Source organism: Diabrotica virgifera, chromosome 4 (assembly GCF_917563875.1).
Source record: "Diabrotica virgifera virgifera chromosome 4, PGI_DIABVI_V3a".
Lineage (NCBI taxonomy): Eukaryota > Metazoa > Arthropoda > Insecta > Coleoptera > Chrysomelidae > Diabrotica > Diabrotica virgifera.
This window is the reverse complement of record NC_065446.1, coordinates 241,426,134-241,447,543: the sequence shown is the minus strand read 5'-3', so window position 1 is coordinate 241,447,543 and position 21,410 is coordinate 241,426,134. Positions and strand designations below refer to the sequence as shown.

The 21,410-nt window shown below is 36.5% G+C and overlaps 1 protein-coding gene across 2 annotated transcripts in view; it reads left to right on the top strand.

Annotated features, from left to right (window-relative positions):
• The window catches only part of LOC114327447 (insulin gene enhancer protein ISL-1), a 206,368-nt gene that overhangs the window by 154,035 nt on the left and 30,923 nt on the right, over positions 1 to 21,410 (top strand). For both annotated transcript variants that reach the window (XM_028276081.2, XM_028276074.2), the window contains exon 4: positions 13,998 to 14,308. In XM_028276081.2, coding sequence (XP_028131882.1) covers positions 13,998 to 14,308 — 311 coding nt within the window. The remainder of the gene's footprint in view (positions 1 to 13,997; positions 14,309 to 21,410) is intronic.

Genomic DNA, 21,410 nt, shown 5'->3' with positions numbered 1-21,410 from the left:
TCCTTTTTTAAATTGTTTAAAATAGGTCAAAAATGTTTTAAAAGACGATCTCCAAAGATTAACACACATCTTCAATACAACAGCCAAGAAATACAATATGATATTAGGTTTGTTCTAGCATGTAGTTTTGTATGGTTTGATACCAGGGCCCGGATTACGTACACTCGATACGCATCGTATCCGCCATGTTTTACTGTAGCGCCTTATGGGAAAACATGGCGGATACGATGCGTATCGAGTGTACGTAATCCGGGCCCTGATTATTGTACTGCTTTACTGCGCATGTTCAATCCACAAACTGGTAACAAACTGTTTCTTGCTAGAACGCTTTTTTATCGGAGTAAATACGAACGTCAAATTGTTTGTTTTTATTTATAATTTTGAGGTTAGATTAAAAATACACTTTTCTTATAAGTATCCAAATTTTCAAGATTTATGCTAAATATTGAAAATTAATGTTATAAACGTAATTAATGGTAAGTAATATAGTCAAATCATATTATTTTCATTTAAAATTTATAAACCTCAAACAAATTAATAATTCCACTGCGCAAGTCACATACTGAAAATCCGAACAAAATCCACAAACTCTTTTGACCGTTTGAAGCTAGTTTCCAAACCAAAATTTTCTTTCGTTAGAACGCTCGACTAGTAGTTTCAAACTCGTAATTTGTGTGCTTGAACAAACAAATGCGCATGCTTCTGATAGTTTCAAACCGTTTGAAACTGATGCTAGAACAAACCTAATAGGTACATATCAGCAGAAAAAACGAAATGTATGGCAACATCTAAATACCCACTACGACGTAAAATCGAAATTTATGGGAAAATAATAAAAAGCAGGAAGCAAGGTTTAGATATCTGGGAATAGATATAACCAGTTTTACGGAGATGTTGAAGAGGAAGTACGACAACAAAGCTTAAAAGCAAGTAAAGCGGCGGGATCTCTTAATGACACAATCTGGAAGAACAAACACTTAAGACAAGACACAAAAGCAAAAATCTATAAAGCAGTAATTAGACATATATTGACATACACGGCGGAGACAAGACCTGACACATCTAAAACGAGACGACTACTAGAAACAACAGAGATGAAAATACTCCTACGAATATCAGGGAAAAGTCTGTTGGATAGGGAGAGAGGCGAAAATATAAGAAGATCATGCAACGTAGAAGACATAAATGGATGGGTGACAAAACGTAAACAGGAGTGGAACGAACACATTAGTAGAAAGGCAGAGGATAGGATAGTACGAAGAGCACGAGATAAGTCACCAAATGGACGAAGAAGTATTGGCAGACCAAGAAAAAGATGGTGCGATAACTTAAACAATTTAGGAGGCTAATATTGAAGAAGAAACAGGCTTTAAAGCTAAAACCTACATACAAGAAGGAATAAGAAGACTGTATTCCTTCACTCAACCGTTTTCTCCAGTTCTTTCTGTTTTGCCAGTCCCCTTCATGCAGATTTCTTTTTTCCATTGCTCGTCCACTTCATCTCTGAAAGATCTTCGGGGTCTGCCTCTCTTTCTTCTTCCTATCGGGCTCCACTCTGTTACTCGGTTTATCCAACGATTTCGGTCTGGTCTTCGGACATATCCGTAACAGATCAGGTTAATCTCTTCTGTTCTATATAGTCTATTATATCTGAGTTTATTCCCATTATTTTCTTTATCTCTATGTTATTGATTTTATCTCTTCTTGTTACTCTACAGCTTCTCCTTAGGAATTACATCTCTGTTGCCTTTATTTTGTTTTTGGTCTATTTATTGTTAAATTGCACAACCATCATGAGTGAGGATACTCCTTGTCATGGTGTTATAATATATTCTTCTTTTTGTTTTTATCCAAGAGAAACAATATTGAAATGAATGTAATTAGCCGGTCCTGTTATTAATCAAACAAAGTGTTTCAGGTCGACCATCGAAATACATATTTGAATTTGAAGAGTTCCTGCATATTGCTCGGTTCGTTGCGGTACGCCGCGGCCTCCTTCTTTAAACTCCTCGAGTACCATACTAGAAGACGGTGACGTTTTTACCGGACAAATATTGACAATGGGCTTAACTTCAAAGGTAAAGGATAAGATGACTAGTTCGAAACGATCTTGTGAACCAAAATGTCGCCGCTTCTATGTATGCTCTTGAGGTTTATCAGCGCTGAGTGAGATTTTAGAAGTTGTTATGATACTGAAGAATCAGATTTTTATTCGGTTTTTGTTCGTAGTTGCTCTGCTTTCTTTATTCCTGTCCATTCCCTGATATTCTTCAACCAAGAGGAATGTTTTCTACAAATTCCTCTGCGTCCTTCGATTTTACCCATCATAATAAGTTGAAGAATATTTTATCGGTTTACCCTTACTACGTGTTCAAAATACACTAATCTTTCTACATTTAATGTTATCACGCAGCTCGCGAGCAGCATTTGCCCTCTTAAGGACTACCACATTTTTCAGAAGAGCCGTTAATGGTATTTTTAGTGTACGTCTGTGCAGCCACATTTCAAAGTCCTCGAAACAATTAATGGTGGATATTTTGAATGTCCATGCTTCGACACCGTATAAGAGGACTGACTACTGACCAAAAGTAACATTTTTAATCATGCGCTATCGATGCTGAAGTTGCAAATTATCATTACAAAAGAATGACCTCATTTTTAAAAATATTGTGCGGGCTATCTCGATTCTACATTTTATCTCTTTATCTGGATCTAGTTGTTCAGTAATATGGCAACCAAGATATTTAAAACTGGCTGCTCTTTGAATTATATGACCATCAACATATAACCGTGAATATTGATGTGCCAAACATTTCTGCAATAATACATTTAATGCAAAAAGAGCGTCCCGGGCTCCCAGTCCATTTCTGAAGCCAAATTGTGTTTCATCCTGGTCTTCATCACATTTATCTCTGATTCTACTGTAGATGATACATACAAATATTTTCAAAGTGTAGCTCATAACACTTATCATTCTAGAATCGCTACAGTTTTTCGGACGTTGGACATTTTACAGGGATATCACCAGTCGAATAAACATCATTGAAAGGTTTGACCAGAATGCACTGGCGAAGCGTCCATGCAACCACTGTTAAAGCGTTTTACATGTCTGTTCTGATGGGATCAAGCATAAGATTAACTACATAGATACTTTGGGTCGAAATGGGACTAAAGAAGAAGGAACAGGCATATAAAGCTTCTTGCGAGACAGCAGCTCATTTGTTGTGCGGTGGCAGGTCGTGGAATCGTTAGGGGGGGGGGGGGGTAAGAGGGTTTAAAGAAGACTAACTACCATAACCAAATAAGCAAAGGATACTTACACAGACTTAAGGACTTTCCTACTATTTAAAGAAATTTGGACGCCGCTTGAAAAATCCTCAAATTCACATATCGAGTACTTACTGGACATATTCTATACTTTTGGGAACCAATTGGGGGACATTCATCTTAGATTCCTCATTGGGTCCAACTGGGCTATTATTTACCATCCTATGGCTTCTGTACCATTTCTTTTTCTTTACTCTAAAACTTATTTCGTTTGTATTAGACATCTGGTTAATAATTTTCCAAAAAAAGGTTACAGAAATAAAAATAGGTACATTTTATAATGTTTATTTAAACCTTTAGAGTTTATTTTTACTCTGAGAATAAACATGTTCTCAAACAGGAAATGAATAATAAAAATAACTATATATTTTTAACAAGACTTTACCATGGATAATAAAGATTTTACAATCTTTTCTATTTCCAAAAATACACAAAATTTATTATTAGGTACACATGATTTTTACATACATAATAACTTTTTAGAGCAGTGTATCAAAACAAAGTTTGACTTATGCTGTCAAGTCAAACGTCACTGCCATTTTATCTAATTTACATAAAACTTTCCGAGAGTCCATGTTGAAAACAAAATATTAAAATATTTAAAACCTTTACCAAATTAATATCCACTTGGAATTTAATTAAAAACAAATATTATTTCATACCTTTTTTTTAACAAAATCCATCGTCACACGTCACACTTGGCACTTAACCAAAATTTTCCATCCAAGATTGGGGAAGCATTCAATTCTAACCAAACAGGAAACAGGATAAGTTGAAACCAAATCATAAATCACATCATGGAATCAGGAATTGAATACAGGGACATGACCATAACATCATAAAAACTGGAAAAGCTTCTCAATACTAAAGAATCGTATACTTCTTTACCGGCATACCAAACTGCGTCACAATAATACTGTATACTCGATTTTCACATAAATATATCCAACGCAATGCTGTGAAATTTTGTACCAGTATTCCATAATATTTACAGGACAAAATGCAAGTCCTTCACTTCGTTTACCATAACGAAAAAAGCCATTTTCAAGCCGATAAATGCGATTTTCTGCGAGTTCTATCACGTAAAGCGATGTTTATCTCTCAAACATGCCTTTAGAACTAACTATTTTTCTTCGTCACATCTCTCGCGCCACTCGCGCGTCCAGCCGGTGACTCTTTCGGCTGAAAACATTGACCAATCGTCCGAGACAACTCAAAGAAAGATCTTTCAAAATTCAGGCCAATAATAACAAAAATGCTTCCCGCTCAAAAGAAAGGGAAAAATACCAGAACTTTTCAAGGATTTCCAACAGGAGCGACTTAGGAAATTTTAATGATATATAAACTATAAATTAGAAAAATAGATATTTTTCTTGGGATAGGATATAAAATTAATGAATTCTATTAACAAAACATTGTAGCAGAAATTTGTAATGCTACACTGTTACTATTGGTAACAGTTAAAAATCTTGCAAATAAATATTTTATGAGGATTTTTATTTATTTTATATTTATATTTATTCAATTTACCTATATTTTTACCAATGGAAATATATTATTATGTGTTGTACCTAATTCAGTAAATAGCCAACTACTCGTGGACACACGAAAATATTGTCGATTGTCGAGCTTATGTGACTCAGACGCATTGGGTCTATTGAATAAAAAGAAGTAGTTGCTTTTACTTACAAGTATTTAAGTATTTACTTAATAGTAATTGAATAAAGTCATTTCTTTAATGCTTTATTTAATTACTATTAAGTAAATACTTAAATACGAGGAAGTAAAAGCAAATACATACTTCTTTTTATTCAATAGACCCAGTTGCACTTTATTATACTCTGTTACCAGTTTTCAATTCTCAATTCTGGTTACAATGATTATACCCTCGCTATCGCTAGGGACCGGCTAGTGAGTCTATTGAATAAAAAGAAGTATTTGCTTTTACTTACAAGTATTTAAGTAATTACATACTTAATAGTAATTTAATAAAGTCATTTCTTTAATGCTTTATTTAATTACTATTAAGTAAATACTTAAATACGAGAAAGTAAAGGCAAATACTTCTTTTTATTCAATAGACCCATTGTCTGAAAATTTTGAAGGAGCGACGGCGACGGTGTTGGTGTGAGCGCGCTGTGTATATCAGTAGCCCTGTTACCAGATTTAAATTTGGTTACAGTATCTATAAAAAGTGTGCGTGCATTTAACCATGGATGAGTGTCGCTGCGTAATCGACCAACTACTTGAAAAGTATTTCTCCTTGTATAATTTTGAAGAAAAAAATGAGACTATTGAAAATGAAAGACCTATTTTAAACAATTTAAAAAAGGAATCAAAAAAGTAGTTTTATATTTTAAATTTAATTGGTACAGTGAAAATCCTTGGTCATGTGGTTGCAAGAAAATATATTGTATTGTTGGCCATGTCTTCTGGTTTCTACAGAAAAAATGGGTGGACCAGGTTCACGATTTAAATAGTTTTAGAGTTTTAAAAAGGAGACATGAAATTTCTCCGTTACGTAGGTACATGTAAGATGTAGAACCAGAGGCGTCATTTGAAATTTTGATTGGAGGGTGCAAGCATTATATATATACAGGGTGTCCCAGACTAACTTACCCACGCTATATCTCTTAAAGGAATAGAGATTTTCTAATGGGACAAAAGGTGATATATTCTACTTGTAATACACTTTAATATAACGTACAAAAAAATCATCCCCTAAATAATCATCCCTTAGTTTCAACCCCTAACTTTAATTTTTTTAATAGCCCCCTTTATATTTTTTTATAGTTTTGGATGTGGTCTTCTATCGTCTATTCAACACATTTTTTAAAAATAAAATCGGTTCGTAAATAACCAAGAAAATATCAGTTTAGTTTTGTTAATTATGTGTCCCAGACTAATTTATCAAGGCTATATTTCATAAACGAATAGAGATTTTCGAATGGGACAAAAATGATCTATTACATTTGTAATACACTTTAATATGGCCTAGAAAAAAATATCCCCTAAATATTCATCCCTTAGTTACAACCCTTTACTTTATTTTTTTTAATAGCACCCTGTAAGTTAGGGATGAATATTTAGGGGATGAATTTTTTCTACGCCATATGAAAGTGTATTACAAATGGAATAGATCACTTTTTGTGCCATTCGAAAATCTCTATTCGTTTAAGAAATATAGCCTGGATAAATTAGTCTGGGACCCACACTTTAACAAAAATAAACTGATGTTTCTAGGTTATATACGAACCGATTTTATTTTCAAAAAATGTGTTGAATAGACGATAAAAGACCACATCCAAAACTATACAAAAATATACAGGGTGCTATTAAAAAAATTAAAGTTAGGGGTTGTAACTAAGGGATGATTATTTAGGGGATGATTTTTTTGTACGCCATATTAAAGTGTATTACAAGTAGAATATATCACCTTTTGTCCCATTCGAAAATCTCTATTCGTTTAAGAGATATAGCGTGGGTAACTTAGTCTGGGACACCCTGTATACAATACATTATATATGATGTAATGATGAAAATTGATCTATTTTTTGTAAATTTCAGTCATTTTTAGGGTCAGGGGGCAGACGCCCCCCCTGACCCTATCATTTGACGCCCCTGTGTAGAACCCATATTCTATACCCAATTTGATTCAGTTTTTCAAAACAAAAATCGAAAGTTTTTTTAAAGCCATGGGTACATAATTCGCAAATATTTTACGGCTATCCCTAATTTTGCTGTCTTTACACGGCAAATTACGTGTAGTAAAATTCACACTGGTATGGATACGTAAACATTACTAGAATGTCATTCTACTTGAAAATGTCATCATTAACTTAAAGAGATGGCTTTGGAATATTCTTGGATAACTGCTATTTGTACGATTGCAAATTATTAATTCAGTTAATAAATGTGATAATTTTTTCACTATGTATTCAGTGTTTGTAATAATTTATATGTACAACAAAAACTAATACTCAATCGAGAAAAGAGGAAAAGTGTTAATGTGCTTTTTTAATAATACATATATTGTTACTATGGAACGCTTAAAATTTTGAACATCTTTAACAACAAAATACTTTGATCACAGAATATATTATCCTGATGTATTCTCTGCTTGGATCTTCCACAAATAATACACAATAAATAACTTTTTATTAAGTTCACGTCTTAAATCAATTATTTATCAAATACACTAAGTATACTTATATCAATATTATTTAATCAACAACTCAAAATATTCCCGATGCCATGTCAAATATTTAAAATTATCACTGATTGTCACTTTCTGACTAACAATATGCTGACAAAATTCTATTCGACTGGTGCGTTGTAAGACAAAGATAGATTTGGAAAATATTACCACGGACATGGTGTCCATTTTTTTCGAATCCTGAAAAAACTAATAAATACTTTTAAAAAATTTTAACGCAGAATGAAAGACTAAATTATTACCGAGGGCCGAAAGTCCTTTAGAATCAATAAAAAGTATATTTTGAATGAGGTATTTAAAATTAAAAATCACACTAAATTTTCTCTTAGTTTTTCACTTCTGTAACTTATTAAAATAAACATGATAGAAGTTCCCAGGGACTTTCAGCCCTCGCTAATAACGTAATCTTTCATTCTGCGTTTAAATTTTTCAAAAATACTTATTAGTTTTCTCAGCATTCGAAAAAAATGAATCCCCATTTGAATAGCATTGCAGCCGAAAATACGTACCCATCCTCTTAACCAAGCTTTTAAAGCAAATATTGCTAAACATAACGAGTTTATTAAAAAAATAGATAGGTATATCCTTAGCACACTTATAATAGGTACCGTATGTTGTCTGGCCAAACAAGAATTTCGCGTCTCGTGGTCATTTTGAGACGACTCTGACTATCGAGGCAATTACAGGGAATTGTTAACATTACCTAATTTTATTGCCAAAAAAGATAAAAAATTTTGCCAACATCTAGAAACATCAACTGTTTTTTCGAGAGTTTCAAGTTTCAAGTGATATACAAAATGATACAAAATGATATTATTGAAGCTATACAGAGTGTTCCGAAGAAAATTTGACCCCCCATCCCAGTAACTCAAAAACCAAGAGTCTCTTCACAATTTAAAAAAACACGTCAATTATTAATGGAAGGGGGACGAACTTTCATGCAAAATTCGTCCCCCTTTCCCTGCCCCGCATCAACCCCAGTTTTTTTAATAGCAAGTGTAGTCGAGTGACACATCATTTGAAAGGTTCTTTTTTCTACAGGACCCCAGTGGCGACGCGTGACTTTTTCTGAAGTGTTACCAAAACCAGATGCAAAAAATCTTATTTAAAAAAATGAAGATATGGCTAAATGTATATATACACTCACCGGCACAAAATTCCGCCACCCAAAATTTTTGATTAAGTTTGACAATCTATAACTTTATTATTTGTACTTCGATTTTCAAGATTCTTGCACGAGTTTGTAGGTACATGTATTGATGTCAATTGCTATTATTCTGGTAACAAAAATTTTTTGCTTAGATGGCATTATACGGGAGTGAATGTAAGCGTTGTTTTTTCTCCTAATTTTAAAAAATTCTGTGGAAAAATTGGAGGGCTGATTTTGTTTCATACCCTTTTTGTATTATCCTGGAGGTATCACTAAGGTCTTGTTTTTTGAATTATCTGAATATCTCTTTTCTTGTAAGAGCTGTAATTAAAAACACTGCTTTGAAGGTTTATTTAATTAAAAATATCAAACGCACTAAAATTAACAAAACAAAACAAATTTAATAAGAAAACAAAACAATTAAATAGCGGTTATGTCCACCTCTTGCACCAACGACTGCTCGCAATCTGTTTAGCATCTAATAAAGATGTGTTTTCCTTGCCTGGGAAATAGCCCGATATTCCTCTACTAGGGCCATAAATGTACCAACTTTTCTGGAGGCTTAGGATGACGGCAAATAGCTTTTTTTATTCATCCCATAAATGCTCAATATGATTGAGATCTGGGCTGCATGCGGGCCATTCTAATCTTATCAATCCAACGTCAATTGTATGAGTCAATCAGTGTTTTTATTTACAAAAAATGGTACAGCTCTTACAAGAAAAAAGATGTTCGGATAATTCAAAAAACAAAATGTTGGTGAGGCCTCAGGGAAAATATGACAGGACTATGAAACAAAATCAGCTATTCCATTTTTCCACAGAATTTTTTAAAATTAGGAGAAAATACAACGCTTCCTTTCACCCCTGTACAATGACATGCAAGCAAAAATTTTTGTTACCGGAATACAGTATAACCTCGTTTAACCGGACTAACTGGGACCGGAAGCGATCCGGTAAATCGAAAATCCGGATAATCCGGAAATATAATAAGGTTAATAAAACTACATACATGTGAAATGATAACTTATTATATTTACACCCTATATGATTTACGCGAGCATTAGTTTTTATTTACAAAAAAGTCATTGATCTTCCTTTGTTTTAATTTTGTGTGACATACAATGTTTACAATGTTTATTACATACATACAATTCTCAAAATTATTTTTTTTATTTTTCCATTCCGGATTGATCCGGATAATCCGGACATCCGGATGAACGAGGTCCGGATTAACGAGGTTGTACTGTAATACCAAACAATATGAATACATGTACCTACCTACAAACTGGTGCAAGAATCTTGAAAATCGGAGCACAAAAATAATAAAGTTATAAATTGTCAAACTTAATCAAAAATTTTGGGTGGCGGAATTTTGTGCCGGTGAGTGTAGCTTCAATAATATCATTTTGTATATGACTTGAAACTCTCGAAAAAACAGATGTTTCTAGATGTTGACAAAATTTTTGATCTTTTTTGGCAATTAATGTTAACAATTCCCCGTAATTGCCTCGATTGTCAGAGTCGTCGCACTCAAAATGATCACGAAACGCTAGTTCTTGTTTGGCCCAAAAACATACAGTATCTCTGATAAGTGTGCTAAGGATATACCATATACCTATCTATTTTTAAACAAACAAAATTGCCAATATTTGCTTTAAAGGCTTGGTTAAGAGAACTTTTGATCTTTGTTTTGCCAAACTGAATCAAATTGGGTATACATCTTACATGTAGGTAACGGAGAAATTTCATGTCTCCTTTTTAAAAATCTAACACCATTTAAATCGTGAACCTGGTCCACCCATTTTTCTGTAGAAACCAGAAGACATGGCCAACAATACAGTATATTTTTCTTGCAACGATAATATAACCAAGGATTTTCACTGTACTAACTAAATTTAAAATATCGAACTACTTTTGTTGATTCCTTTTTTAAATTGTTTAAAATAGGTCTTTCATTTTTAATAATCTCATTTTTTCTTCACAATTATACAAGGAGAATTACTTTTCAAGTAGTTGATCGATTAAGAAGCGACACTCATCTATGGTTAACTGCACGCACACTTTTTATAGGTACTGTCACCAATTTTAAATTTGGTAACAGCCCTACTGATACACAGCGCGCTTATGCCGTCGCTTCTTCAAAATTTTCAGTCACTAGCCGGTCCCGAGCGCCAGCGTGCGTATATAACCATTGTCACCAGAAATGAGTCTGGTAACAGATTATAATAAAGTGCAACGGAGTCACATAAACTCACCAATATTTTCGTGTCTATGAGTAGTTGGCTATTTAGTGAGTTAGGTACTATTACCACATAATATAATAATATATTTCTATTGGTAAAAATACTGGTAAATAGAATTATTCATCGTCATAAAATATTTATTCGCAAGATTTTTAACTGTTACCAATGGTAACAGTGGTTACATGGACGCTTCGCCAGTGCAGGACCCTCTATTTTTCTTTAATTTGCTGAATAACTTTAAAAATAATTTTGGATTTAACTAATTTATAATAAAGTTTAGTCCAAAATGATCTTCAAACTTATTAAAAAATAGAGCGTCATTTAGAGAAAAAAATTACCTTTCAAAAGATGTGCCCCTCGGCCACACTTGCTATTAAAAAAGAGTGGGGGTAGATTTGGGGCAGTAGGGGGTTACATTTGAGGGTATGAATTTTGCAAGAAAAAACTCGTCCCCCTCCCATTAAAAAGTGACGTGCTTTTTTAAATTTTGAAGAAGCTCTTGGTTTCTGAGTTTCTGGGGGGGTAAAATTTTCGTTGGAAGTCTGTGTATACCTATACATTTAGCCATATCTTCATTTTTTAAATAAGATTTTTTGCATCTGGTTTTGGTAACACTTTATAAAAAGTCACTCGTCGCCACTGCCAGAATGCCAATGTTTTCCTCATTTAGGTATGAAGATGAATAATGAATACCTTGCTTAAAGAATTCTTGTGGCTGTTATTCGAGTTGTTTCTTTACTTACTGTGAAAATATCAAGTAAATTGATGCATTATGATTGAATTTGGGGCTGAATTTGAATTTTCTTATTAACTGAACTAATCGTAGGTTTATCGAAATTTTAATCGACAATTTAATTATCACAAATAAGCCCTTCCAAACCATTAAGTCCGGCGATTCTACCCTTAAACCCCATACTCCAGTTATTACAATAATCGCAACAACAATAATGATCCCGTTGATCCGATGCAGGACAGGGAGGGAGTGCGGACACGCACTTTGTCGTGTCCAGTCCATTCCAGGATTAAAACTCTCGAATCCAGGAGATTAACGCAAGTGTGAAACGGATGGTCATTCGGGATTAAACGGTCAGAAAGTCTTTTGTGAATATTATATCAAAGCGGTTGGGATTAATGCGAGTTATTAGCGAGTTGGCGTGGAGTTACAAAACGCCAAGAGAAAGAATTCAAAAGTGCTTTTCCTCTTTGTTTACAAAACGTGTAGTCCGGTTCAATATATTTGTACTTGACATTATAATCCTAACTAAAAGTGTACGATAGTAAATCACACTCGCTCTTTTTGCTGTATTTCTTCTATGATGGTGGTTGTTCTGTCCATGATTGTCTTGTTCTTTCATTTGTTACATTCAGGCGCGGATCTAGAAATTCATAATAGGGGGAGGGGCAGGCTTACCGCAAATATTATATTATCCAGATTTAGCCATACGACTCACGATTGAGCTCTGGTGGGACCATTTTCGTGTTATCAAGCTGTAGGTGACTTACCTACTACGTCGGAGTATCTTCCAAAAAATTTCTTACACATCTGAATATTAAGAGTAGTACACCTTTATTATTCCAGATTTAGCGATACCGCCCACACTCCCTCAATGGGGAAAGTTCATTCCAACTGCAGGTGTTAAGATTAACCTTTCTACGTGTTTGCGTTTTAAAATATCGTTTTTGTTATTATTTGAATTGAGAAAGATATATCCGTTGTTTATGGTTCCATCGGTACCCAAACAAATGCGCCTGCAGTTTATTTTTCAGAGAAGGCTGCTTTTACTGGATTTTATGGCTTCTTTCAATTCTTTGGAAGCGATTGTCGTATATATTTAATGTTCTACTGATCGCTTGGAAGTTTAGAGTTGACAGAAAAAATAATAAAAAATACTTATAGACTAAATACAATAGGGGGGTCCATGGACCCGTTGACCCCCCTATGTATCCGCGCCTGGTTACATGCACCATTTTGGATATACCTGCTCTTCTGCGCTAAAGATCCATTTCCAGAACAAGGAATTTTTGTTCCGTTCTTGAGTTGCCAGGTTGCAGTGTTTTATCATTTTCTGTTTAGATATACTTTTTGATCAGAATAGTAGTAAGTTCACTGGTCTTGTGCCGTGACTACTTGATCATCCACGAAATGAGGCGTTTGTTTCGAAATGTTTCATCGTTGTGTATAAAATTGTATAGCCGTCATCTCCTTCATTTCTTTAGTGCCTTATTTGGGTAGCTTTTGAAGAATGTTGGAGATAGACTGCACCCTTGCTATAGTCACTCGAAAAGTATTGACTTGGTGAAAAAACTCTATAGAAGAAAAGTTGTTTAGAATTAGTCATTTTATCCAATTCCGGTCTTCTTTTGAATGTATTTTTTTCATCTTCGAGAGGGGGGTATTCCCCTCCATTTTTGTAAAATGGAGGGGATGTAGAATTGTAAACTTTTTCTCATAAAATAGTAGACAATTTCAACTACCTATTCCCAAATTTTCATCCTTCCTTTATTTTTTTTGGGTCAGATGTTCTTTGATCGGGCTACTGTGCTATAGGTACATTCTATTGGCACTATGCTGTTACACCTCATATTTGGGAAGCGCAGTGGTCGAAGCACAAATTGTATGATAAGCAGTGGTGGATCTAGACATTTGACTTAGGTACTTAGAAAAGAGGGTAAGTTTCATGTCGGACCTTGGTGGGGGGATGTAATATCGTCTATTTCCCCATGCCCCCGCGCGATCCGCCACTGATCCTATACCAGTTATGCGGTTTTCAGTGATCTGCCGATTGAGCCAGGGGCGTCATTTGATAGGGTCAGGGGGGCATTTGCCCCCCTGACCCTGCAAATGACTGAAATTTACAAAAAATAGATCAATTTTGTATTATGTTTGCATATATATAATGTATTGTATATATAATGTTTGCCCCCCCCCCTAGCAAAATTTCAAATGACGCTCCTGGATTGAGCTATGTTGTGTTCTCATTCTCAGTTGACCCGCGGGTGCTTATTTGCTTATACCTACTTTATTTGCCTTTGCAACTGTATTCCATTTCTCCTTGCAGATTCTGGATCGGAAAGCGGTTCCCACAAAGGCGGAGGCAGTCTGCGAAAATCCGGAGGTGGTACGGGAGCGTCAGGCGGAACCGGAAGCGACGGAAAACCGACCAGAGTGCGAACGGTACTCAACGAGAAACAGCTGCACACGCTGCGCACCTGCTATGCGGCCAATCCAAGGCCAGATGCGCTGATGAAGGAGCAACTGGTCGAGATGACGGGACTATCGCCGAGAGTGATCAGGGTGTGGTTCCAGAACAAGAGGTGCAAGGATAAAAAAAAGACCATTTTGATGAAACAGCAAATGCAACAAGAAAAGGTTGGTATTTTAATATTTTTTTACTAGCATTAAGACTCTAGTATTAGGCCTACCTATAGGTATATCCCATCTTGCTATTGATTTTCTACGATATTATACGGAGTAGAGGTCTGGACACTTTCCGAAGCTTCTTTAAGAAAACTCGAGACATTCGAGATGAGGTGTTACAGACATCATCATCATTCTCTTTGCTTTATCCCTATGCGGGGTCGGCTTCCCTAATTGCATTTCTCCACACAATTCTATCTTGGGTCATATCAATGTCAATACCCTTTAGCCACATGTCCTGCCTTATCGTCTCCCCCCATAGGTCTTCTTTGGTCTTCCTCTCCTACTCCTTCCAGGAATCTGCACTTCAGCTATTCTTCGTATTGGGTGATTAACGTCTCGACGTTGAACATGACGAAGCCATCTTAACCTATGCTCTCTCATTTTGGTATCAATTGGTGCCACACCTATAGACTTCCCCTAATATACTCATTTCTAATTTTATCCTTCTTTGTCACTCCACTCATCCATCTAAGCATTCTCATTTCCGCCACATGCATTCGTTGTTCCTCTTTCTTCTTCACTGCCCAACATTCAGTTCCGTACATCATAGCCGGCCTTATGGCTGTTTTATAGAATTTTCCCTTCAGCTTCATTGGAATTTTTCTGTCACACAACACACCACTTGCTTCTTCCCACTTCATCTATCCAGCCCTAATTGTATTGCATACATCTCCATCTATTTCTCCATTACTCTGTAATACCGATCCCAGGTACTTAAAACTATTGCTTTTTACAATCAGTTCACCATCCAAAAATACCATTTTATTTGTAGTAACTCCATCTTTAAACGAACATTCCAAATACTTTGTTTTTGTCCTACTAAGTTTTAAACCTTTTTCCTCCAGAGCTTGCCTCCACTGTTCCAGTTTTTGTTCTAAGTCTCTTTCACTATTTCCTACTAACACGACATCATCAGCATACATTAAGCACCATGGAATGTTACCCTGTAGTTTCGCTTTTATCTGGTCCAAAACTAATGAGAATAAATACGGACTAAGCACAGAGCCTTGGTACAATCCTGCTTTCACATGAAATTTATCAGTCTCTCCCACACCTGTCCTAACACTAGTCGTTACTCCCTCATACATATCCCTCACAATCTTTACATATTCACCAGGGACTCCTTTCTTATTGAGTGCCCACCACAGAATCTCTCGAGGAACTCTATCATGTGCTTTCTCAAGATCAATGAATACCATATGAGCGTTTGTTTCTTTACTCCTGTATTTTTCCATCAACTGCCTTATAATGAAAATTGCATCTGTTGTTGATCTGCCCTGCATAAAGCCAAATTGATTCTCGGATATTTCGGTCTCTTCACGTATCCGTCTATCAATTATTACTCTTTCCCATGTTTTCATGGTGTGGCTAAGCAGTTTTATAGCCCTGTAGTTTGTACATTGTTGTATATCTCCCTTGTTTTTGTAAACAGGTACCAGTATACTGCTTCTCCATTCGTCTGGCATTTGTCCAACTTCCATAATTCTATTAAATAGACCTGCTAGCCACCTTGTTCCTGTCTCTCCCAATGCTCTCCATACTTCCCCAGGAATATCATCTGGTCCTACCGCTTTTCCTTTCTTTATTTTTTGAAGCGCTTGAGCCACTTCCTCGTTTGTTATTTTGGTGACCATTGCTGCTACTGTCTCCGTTGACTCTACAGGCTGTCTGTCAAATTCTTCATTTAATAAGCTGTCAAAGTACTTTCTCCATGAGGTGTTACAGACACATTTTAAGAATTTCGTGGGTGGATCGTTTGACCCATGTTGAGGTCCTACGTAGAATAGGCAAGGAATCCGAGACTATTAACACAATCAAAGATCGCAAACTAGAATATCTTGGCCATGTTATGAGAAATGAACAGAGATATTGCTTGTTGCAAGTGATTCTTCAGGGCAAGGTATTTGGAAAGAGGGACCAGGGAGAAGAAGAATATCTTGGCTTCAAAACCTGAGAAAGTGGTTTAATACATCGACAACTGGACTATTCCGAATAGTAGCAGTAACAAGCAAAGTTAGGATATCCATGGTGATCGCCAATATCCGGAACGGATAGGCACCGTAAAAAGACGAATCCTGGGACGAATAGGTGAAAGTAAGCAAGCATGAACAAAACGAATTCATAAAACCGAAAGATAAGCAGCAAGCAAGCAAGCAAACATAAACCAAACCCCTGTAGAAAGAATGACACACTACAACTACGTCGGCACCATAATAAATGAAGAATGGACCAACAACCAAGAGATAAAAGCGCGCATCGGAAAAGCTAGATCAATCTTCAACCGTATGGGCGCGTTTTTCAAGAGCCACAACCTTTGTCTTGGTATAAAAGTAAGAATGTTGAGATGTTACGTCTTCTCTGTCCTTTTTTATGGTGTTGAATCATGGACCTTGAACGAAGATATGTGCCGAAAATTGGAAACATTTGAGATGTGGCTATATAGGAGAATTCTTAAAATCCCGTGGACTGTCCGATCATAAATGAGGAGGTCCTTAGAAGAATGGGGAAGAACCAAGAGGTATAGGTACCTATACTAACCACAATCAAATCTCGAAAGCTGGAATACTTTGGACACATTATGCGAAATGAATCCAGATATGCTTTCCTACAGGCCATCCTGCATGGGAAAATATTAGGAAAGCGAGGTCCAGGAAGAATAACATCCTGGTTAAAGAACCTCAGAACCTGGTTCAACAAATCTGTACAGCTTTTCGGCGTTGCTGCAGATAAAATAAAGATTGCCTGATGATCGCCAACATTCTTGACGGATAGGCACATCAAAAAGAAGAAGCAAGCAAGCTTGATCCACAAGCCGTAGGAAAGGTAGGGACTAATAGGGAGAACAAGGGTTATAGTTTGACTAATTTGGCTTTCGTGTTTTCATCTCTCTCTCTCTTGTCGTTTCCCCTTTACTGAGGATCGTGATTTCTTCCAATATTCCTAACAATGTTTCTCCATTGGTCTCTATCTTCAGCTGCTCTAAGAGCTTCGCAGAATGAGTTTCCAGCTGAATTCTTTATTTGGTCGGACCATCTAATTGGTGATCGTCCTCTTGATCTTCTCCCCGGAATGTTTCCAGAAACAATTAATCGCTCCAAACTGTCGTCACCTCTGCGAACCACGTGACCAAAGAATTGCAGAATTCGTTGCAGACATATTGTGGACAGCCTTTGTTTTAATATTGAGTTGGTTTAGAATGGAAACGTTTGTCCTATGAGCTGTTCAAGGTATGCGCAGCATTCTTCTCCAGCATCACATCTCAAAGGCATCAATTTTTTGGCGCTCGCATTTGCGAAGAGTCCTAGCCCCGTATTCATAGTCGGTACTCAAGTATGAGTCGATGCTTAAGGTCGACCTTGAAAAAATTTGTATACAAATTTGTATAAGAATTTGTTCAAGGTCGACCTTAAGCATCGACTCAGACTTGAGTACCGACTATGAATACGGGCACTAGTCTCTGCTCCGTATAGAAATATTGAGAAGGGCATTCACCAGTCTCATCTTGATATTTTGAGAGATATATCTGTCTTGATATTTGAGAGATATATCATCTTGATATTTTGAGAGATATATCTAGGTCAGAATATCAAGGTAAACAAAGAAAATCAAACTACCGAAATAAGCAGACGAGTAAGAATGGGATGGGCTGCATTCGGAAAACTCTCATATATACTAAAAGACAAAAAGATACCACAATACCTTCGAACCAAAGTGTTCGATTCTTGTATCCTTCCCGTTCTCACTTACGGAGCTCAAACCTGGACAAGATTAGAAAAACTCGAAAGAGCCATGGAACGACAGATGCTTGGTATCTCACTAATAGATCGGCAAACAAACGAAGCAACCCGAAACAAAACAAAAGTAAGGGATGCCGTGGAACAAGCGGCTAAATTAAAATGGAAATGGGCTGGACACAACGAACGTCTCGAAAATGGTAGATGGAGCAAGGAAGTTGGAAACTGGCGACCGTACGAAGCGAAGAGACCAAGAGGAAGACCTCAAATGCGCTGGAGCGATGACATCAGAAGAATCGCAGGACCAATGTGGAAACGCCTCACACACAACAGAGATGAATGGCGAGAAATGGGAGAGGCCTTTATTCGACATTTCGAATAGAAAAAAGGCTAAAAAAAAAAATATCTGTCTTTCCCATAGGCGTAACCAGGGGGGGTTTTGGGGGTTATAACCCCCCCCATTGGGATGTAATTTGAGCTTTATACGCTTAACACCATACCCCTCAGAGACCTTCCAGTAGTTGTAACCCCCCCTTTCCAGTAGTTGTAACCCCCCCCCCCCCTTAGGATCATCCTGGTTACGCCTATGGTCTTTCCAAACTTTAGTTAGGCGACTCATCGCATTTTTTGCCATACCAATACGTCTCCGAACTTCTGCTTCACAGTTACCATCTTTAGTTATACTTGACCCGAGATAGACACAGGTGTTTACTATCTGGTATTCTTGTAACCTGTTATTAGTCAGTTGAATAGTGTCGAATAGTGTCGAAATAGCAGTAAAATGAACTTAAGGTTCCGCGGAACTGAATAGGAGTAGCCGAACTGTACCGACTACGGGACTTGTGCGTAGTCGGTTCAGTTCGGCTATTCCCATTCCGTTCCGCGGAACCTTAAGTTCATTTTACTGCTACTGCTAGCGTCAATTTCTCGCCCGTGGAGCCGTAGCCTTAGCTTTATTGATTTTTAGACCAACTTCACCAACTGTATTGCTCATTTCTTGCTCATTTGCTGCTATAAGTGTAGCGTCATCAGCAAATCTTAAATTGGAGATTTTCCTACCAGCTATACAGTTACTCATCTGTTTTCATCTATTGTTACGAAATTTTAGATATAGCCTCCAGCATTTTTATTCAGTTGAAACTAGATATAAAGCTCTGTGGAAAAACTATATTATCTGGCCTCAATCGCACATCAATCTAGACATCGCACACATCTTATGGAAAATATAATGTCACTCAAATTCAATAAAATTTATACGAATAGATTCGTTTTAAATTAACGGTCAAATCTTATCATTGCGCCAACTCTTAATTATGATTAATTACGGCGCAAATTGCAATTAAAGTTTATCGAAATCACATTTTTTGAGTCAGTAAAAGTGTCACTATTGCTCTGGGTGCTATTCAAAAGGAGCTTAAACCCCGCTGGGCCTAGCGGATTAGTGAAACTAATCCGCTGATTTATGGAGTACCGACAATTTGGGTATTTTAAAATATCTTTTCTCTCTCTAACTTATGTACGTACCCATTTGATTTCAGATTTATTTATATCAATTTCTGCTCTTATTATTGAAAATATAGAGTTGGCGCAATGATAAGATTTGACCGTTAATTTAAAACGTATCTATTCGTATAAATTTTATTGAATTTGAGTGACATTATATTTTCCATAAGATGTGTGCGATGTCCTTTCATAGCATCTGTATTTTAATTTAAAGTCTGAATAATTCTAATTGAACACACTGAGAAGATTCGGTTAACCATTATTATTTTACTAGAAAATTAATTTTCGATAATTATTCATCGATCTACTTATGTGTTACAAAACAAAAATAACAATATAAAATAATCACCAAAAATTCAAACTGGATCTCACCCGTCTCTAGGCTCGCGTATCTGCCGTGGTGCCGTGATCGATGCGATGCGTGCGTAGTCGGCCGTCACGTGTCAGCGCAGGCCCCTCGGGATTGGTCGCAGCGCGGTGGGAGGAGCCTGCGTCAGCTGACGACACGCCCCAAGAGAATTGATGACGAGCGGCGCGCATAGAGGGGGAGCAGGGCGGGATTGATCGATAGGGCGTCGGGGTTATTAGCTGAGGCGATGTGCGGTGTATTTTAAGGGGTTGAAAAGTTAGGGAAAGGATTTAGCTTGAGGTTACGAAAAGTTTCAGAGGTGTTATTATGGTTTTCGGGTTTTAGAAGTAGTTGAAACATGAATGGCTGTTTCATTTTTAATAAAGCAAGTTTTATTGTTTGGTTTAGGAGATTTTCAATTTGCTTAATAATAAATGACTCGACAAATGTTCTGTTGTCAAATTATTAACTGACGAAGTTGTAAAACATCTCATGAATTGTGGAAAATTTTACGTGCCTTCCTTGGAAGTGTCATAACAGAAAGTGGAGGTTTAGAGGTACAGAAGACGATATTCGTATATGAGAATACGAGAAGCTCAAAAAGCTTTCAGCATGCTCAACATGTTTGGAGGTCTGGCCAGTACACTACCAAGACAAACATCCGAATATTCCCATAGGCGTAAACCAGGATGATCCTAAGGGGGGGTTACAACTACTGGAAGGTCTCTGAGGGGTATGGTGTTAAGCGTAGATATAAAGCTCAAAGTACATCCCAATGGGGGTTTATAACCCCCTGGTTACGCCTATGAATATTCCAGTCAAATGTCAGGTCTGTTCTACTCTACGGATGTAAAATCTGGAAAGTGACAAAAACCTTTACAGACAAACTGTTCGTATTTTCTGCCTAACATCATCAGAAACGAAGATCTGCTACACATGATCGAAAAAGAGAGGGTAGAAATTAGAAAATGAAATAAAGTACAAAAGGTGGGAGGTGGGGGTGGGATTGGATCGCGTCACATACTCCGAAAAAATAACTTCAGTGTTGCAATTGCAAAGACTGTTGTAGAGCGGAATCGCCAAGGAAAAAGAAAGGGAAGTCGCCCAGCACTTATCTCCTAATTTCAAAGTCTAGATACCCTATGCCGATGTGCGCTTTTATCTTGGGGGGTGGTTCCCACCCCTTCTCGGAGGTGGAAAATTTTTTGGTCAGAATAACCACGGAAGTACGGAAGTGGGTAGAGAACAGAGAACCCAATTCTAAGTTAAAACTATTCTATATTTTTTTTTAAACTCAGTTGCTCGTGATTGAAAATTGGGCATTTTCGTTGAAACCTAATATCTTTTCGAACGGTTTTTTGCGAATACCTTAAAAACTATGCATCTAACTAAAAAAACTATATAAAACATTTTTGTAGCTTATAAAAAAACAAAGAGATTCGTTCCTTCATAAATCTTCTAGTTA